General features: G+C 57.0%; 2 protein-coding genes across 2 annotated transcripts in view; both read left to right on the plus strand.

The window, feature by feature from the left end:
• LOC109378056 (protein GPR108-like) overlaps positions 1–4,376 on the plus strand; it is a gene marked incomplete at its 3' end in the record, with an annotated part of 10,004 nt that extends 5,628 nt beyond the window's left edge. Inside the window, exons 4-12 of the mRNA XM_019634507.1 lie at positions 1,583–1,665; positions 2,400–2,524; positions 2,647–2,708; positions 2,793–2,861; positions 2,958–3,062; positions 3,295–3,428; positions 3,533–3,608; positions 4,048–4,121; positions 4,208–4,376. Coding sequence (XP_019490052.1) covers positions 1,583–1,665; positions 2,400–2,524; positions 2,647–2,708; positions 2,793–2,861; positions 2,958–3,062; positions 3,295–3,428; positions 3,533–3,608; positions 4,048–4,121; positions 4,208–4,376 — 897 coding nt within the window. The remainder of the gene's footprint in view (positions 1–1,582; positions 1,666–2,399; positions 2,525–2,646; positions 2,709–2,792; positions 2,862–2,957; positions 3,063–3,294; positions 3,429–3,532; positions 3,609–4,047; positions 4,122–4,207) is intronic.
• LOC109378055 (protein GPR108-like) lies at positions 7–1,145 on the plus strand. The gene is made up of 3 exons (XM_019634505.1): positions 7–212; positions 306–430; positions 590–1,145. Exons 1-3 carry the CDS (start codon positions 117–119, stop codon positions 660–662), a joined length of 294 nt encoding a protein of 97 aa, XP_019490050.1. The 5' UTR covers positions 7–116; the 3' UTR covers positions 663–1,145.
• Positions 4,377–4,380: the final 4 nt, after the last annotated feature.

Below are 4,380 nucleotides of genomic sequence, written 5' to 3' on the forward strand. Positions count from 1 at the left end.
TACCTCTGAGCCCCGCTGCTCAGCTGTCTGCCTGTGATCCGCCAGCCCTACCCAGGCATCCCCAGTGGTCCCGGTGGTCTCACCGCCCAGGTGGTCCCTAGGCCCCATGTCCACTCATGTGCCTGCAGGTCATCTGTTACGTCTACTTCACGCGGATCATTGCCATCCTGCTGCAGGTGGCCGTGCCCTTCCAGTGGCAGTGGCTGTACCAGGTGAGCATAGGAGGAGGGTGGGCCGGACAGTGGAGGTTGCGGGGGGGACAGGGTGTGTGCCTGACACCCCCACTCTGCCCCTTTGCCCCCCAGCTCTTGGTGGAGGGCTCCACTCTCGCCTTCTTCGTGCTCACGGGCTACAAGTTCCAGCCTGCTGGTGACAACCCGTACCTGCAGCTGCCTCAGGAGGAAGCGGAGGACGTGCAAATGGAGCAAGTGTGAGCTGCAGGCTGCAGTGGGCAGGGCTCCGGTGGACTGGGCGAGGCCCCTGGTGAAGTGGGCGAGGCCAGAGGCTCTGAGGGTGGATTGGGTGGGGGCCGGGGGCAGGGCCTGGCACCCCTCGGCTACTGGAGTATGTCCTTGCTGTCTCCCTCTAGAGTGACCGATTCCGGGTTCCGGGAAGGCCTGTCCAAAGTCAACAAAACAGCCAGTGGGCGGGAGCTGTTGTGATCATCCCCCATCTCTGACTGACCGACCGTGCTCCTTTGTCCTCCTTTGCTCATACACATTCCTCACTCCAGCTTCTCTCCAAAATTGAGAGGGATGAGTAGGAGGGGGACTGGTGTGCATAAGGCTCCCAGAGGCCTGTTCATCTGAACCCCGCTGCTCAGCCCTCTGCCTATGATCCACGGGCCCCAACCCAGGCATCGCAGTGGTCCTGGTGGTCTCACCGGCCCTGTGATCCCTAGGCCCCAGGTCCCTACAGCCTCCTTTCCCCCAAGCATGGGGCATCCCTGTTCCCGTTCAGGACCACCCCCCACTTGCAGTTGTACAATAATGTTTTGTTGTTTTTTTGCTACCCTGGTTTCTTGCCTTTTTGGGGGTTGAGGTCTGACACAGAGGTTGTATTTACAGTTTAGAAACTTATACTCAATTGGGGGTGTGTTGCAGTATCCGTTGCTTTACACAGGCAATAAATATTAATTGAGCAACTGTTGTGTGCCGGACCTATGCCAGGTGCTAAGAACAGAGCAGTGCCCAAGACACATCCAGTTCCATCATTCAAGGGGCTCATAGTCCTGGTGGGTGGAAATTGGGAAGGGGATTAGGAGAGGGACTTGTCATCAGACAGTTCCATCACAGGGCCCTGACCCAGCCTGGGAGTCTGAGAAGGTGAACAGAAAAATGGGAAGGATGCTGGCCCAGATGAAACAACATCTGCAAAGGCTGTAGGTGAGAAAAAAGTGGCGATTGAAAGACCCACAAGTGGGCCGGCCGAGTGGCGCGATGGTTAAGAACTGGCTTGGGANGCTGTTCTTTTCCAGAGAAGGGAGCAGGAAGAGACACTCCCTTGCAGGGTGGCTGCAGTGGAGACAGGGTGGGACTGGGTTGGTAGGAGGTGGTAACCAAGGCTCCCTCTTACTCCCCAGACCCAGGACCCCAACGAATGTCCTCTCCAGAAAAACAGTAGCAATCTTCTGGCTCTATTCCTTATCAACACCAAGGATCTGCAGTGAGTTGCGGGGGAGGGGGAGCGGCCAGGGGCTCCCCTAAAGACCCATCATTTATATTTTTCTGGGTGTGATCAGGCGGAATGTGAACCCAGCTGAAAAGAACTTTTTTGCTCTTAGGAAGAAAGCTACTTGCTTTTTAATTTCCCTTCCAGGCCTTCTGATTATGACAAGGAGGGAGAGTGGGGAGGGGTGCCCAGGGAGTGTTGGGGTCTCAGGGTAGGAGATGTGGACACAGGGATGTTGAGGACATCCATAACAATCATTCATACTTAATGCTTCCTATGCAGCGGGCAGCTTGTGCTGTGAGCTTTACAGGTGTAAACTCTTGATTCCTTATGCCGTTACCCCCATTCTAAAGATGAGAAAAACTAGGCTCAAGAACTGGGATTTGGACCCAGGCAGCCTGGCACCAGGGTCCAGTGGTACCTCGGTATATGCAGAGCTGTTACCTGTCTATACATACAGCGTTTTCCTTTTTAAATAAGGGACTTTGTAGAATGAGCAAGACACTGTCACAGAAAAGACAAATAATCGCTAGTACAGGTAGCACATGGATGGGACAGCCACCTTGATAGGGGGTGGTCAAATGATGGAACTTTGTGACCACTGATTCAGCCCACTGCTGGACCCCAGAAAGGAGACCAGAGGGCCCAAGGGGCCATTGAATCCCTCACTGACTGAAGCCTTTAGCCTCCTGGCCTCATCTTCCCCCTGCCCCCCACCCTCATCCCAGGGTCCAGGTGCGAAAGTATGGGGAGCAGAAGAAGCTATTTATCTCCCCTGGGCTCCTCCCTGAAATGCCATCCGAACCAGGACTCCCAAAGCCAGAGCACACAGTCACACCCAAGAATGACAGCGGTGAGGCAGGCTGGCGGTGCGGGCAGGGAGGGGTGGGTGGCAGGGCTACTCTGCACATCCCCCCATTTTTCTGCTTTCCCTCTGTCCGTCCATCTCTAAACTCATCTACTCATCCCCTGTAGGGACCACCACTGTGCTCGACAAGGTAAAGTCAAAGCCTGCAGCATCCCAAGGAGACCAGCAGGTTCGAGGAAGCCCGGGCAGGAGGGAGGAACGCCTTGGGGAGAGGGGGTGGCTGATGTTCACTGTATGTGCTCTGTCCCCTCAGGGCCTCACTGGGCAGGAAAAGGAGCTGGTGTTGGGCCTGGGCCATCACAACAGTTCCTACAACTTCAGCGTGAGTGTCTGTGAGCGCCCACGGTGCCCCCTTGCCCCAGAGCGGGGGACTCCCAAGCTGAAGCCCCCTCTCCCCTCTGTCTGCCCCACCACCCAGTTCCATGTGGTGATCGGCTCAAGGGCCGAGGAAGGCCAGTACAGCCTCAGTTTCCACAACTGCTACAACCTGATGCGGGGACAGGAGCAGCCATTCGACATGACAGTGAGCGGACAGGAGGGCAGCAGGTTAAAGGGGCCCTAACTACCGGCCAGGTGCAGATGCCCAGTTTGGCTTTATCACATCCTCTCCCGGTGGCCATGCCGTGAAATGAAAGCTCATGTACCGCTTTGGGAGATGGGAAGCCTGAGACTCAGAGAGGGGGAGAACTGGAGTCTCCCACTCACGGCTCTGCAAGTCCACAGCTGGCGTCCATCCCCTATTGCCCCCTCCCCAGGTAATGATCCGAGAGAAAAACCCTGAGGGCTTCCTGTCAGCGTCGGAAATTCCCCTTTTCAAGCTCTACATGGTCATGTCTGCCTGCTTCCTGGCTGCCGGCATCTTCTGGGTGTCTGTCCTCTGCAAGAACACGTAATGCCCTTGCCCCTGCGGGTCCCCCACCTCGCCTGCCAAGCCCCCATCCCTGCCCCTGACTGATGCCCCCACATGCCCTTCTGTCCCTGACCCCCTGCCAGGTACAACGTGTTCAAGATCCACTGGCTCATGGCGGCCCTGGCTTTCACCAAGAGCATCTCGCTCCTTTTCCACAGTGTGAGAGCCGGGGCTGGGAGCAGGGGGTCGGGCTGGGGCCCCTGGGGTCCCTGGGTCAAAAAGCGGCCCAAACAGGCCACTTCCCAAATCTCTGAAGACCCTGGGCTTGGCAGTTCCATGTGTCCATCCACTTCATCTGTCTGCCTGTCATTCTGTCCAGCTGTGACTGTCCTCTGGACTGATTGTCTCACTGTCCATCATCTCACTATGCCCTTCCTCCATTGTTGTGACCGTGACTGCCCAGCCCTCAGTCTAGCCATCTGTTTGGCTGTGATGGTCCATTTCTGAGTCCACTCGCCGTCCTGGTCATAACTGTCAGTTTAGTCATCTTCCTGGCCCCCTATGGGACGGTGATGGTTCACGGTCCTAAGCCACCACCGTCCACCCATTTGGAACCACCGTCCCTCTGTCTGACTGTCATCCATCCATCCAACTGCAGATCAACTACTACTTCATCAACAGCCAGGTCCACCCCATCGAGGGCCTCGCTGTCATGCACTATATCACACACCTGTGAGTGACTTCTCCGGGCAGGTGGTGGGTGCAGGCAGGGGCGTCCTGGGCGTCCCATCTCACCACACTGTCTCCCCCTCCTCCAGGCTGAAGGGCGCGCTCCTCTTCATCACCATCGCCTTGATCGGCTCAGGCTGGGCCTTTGTCAAGTACGTCCTGTCTGACAAGGAGAAGAACATCTTCGGGGTCGTGATCCCGCTGCAGGTGCCTCTTGGGCCCCAGGTGGGCAGAGGGGTGGGCATGCCTGCTTGCATGGGGC

The sequence above is a fragment of the Hipposideros armiger genome, unplaced genomic scaffold, assembly GCF_001890085.2.
Source record: "Hipposideros armiger isolate ML-2016 unplaced genomic scaffold, ASM189008v1 scaffold_1713, whole genome shotgun sequence".
In the NCBI taxonomy this organism is placed as follows: Eukaryota; Metazoa; Chordata; class Mammalia; order Chiroptera; family Hipposideridae; genus Hipposideros; species Hipposideros armiger.

Excerpts from the sequence above, each read along its gene's own strand:
- LOC109378055 (XM_019634505.1), top strand. The coding sequence starts at position 117 with ATGTGCCTGCAGGTCATCTGTTACGTCTACTTCACGCGGATCATTGCC. Across the intron at positions 213-305 it reads AGTGGCAGTGGCTGTACCAG|CTCTTGGTGGAGGGCTCCAC; the intron begins GTGAGCATAGGA and ends TTTGCCCCCCAG. Across the intron at positions 431-589 it reads GACGTGCAAATGGAGCAAGT|AGTGACCGATTCCGGGTTCC; the intron begins GTGAGCTGCAGG and ends GTCTCCCTCTAG.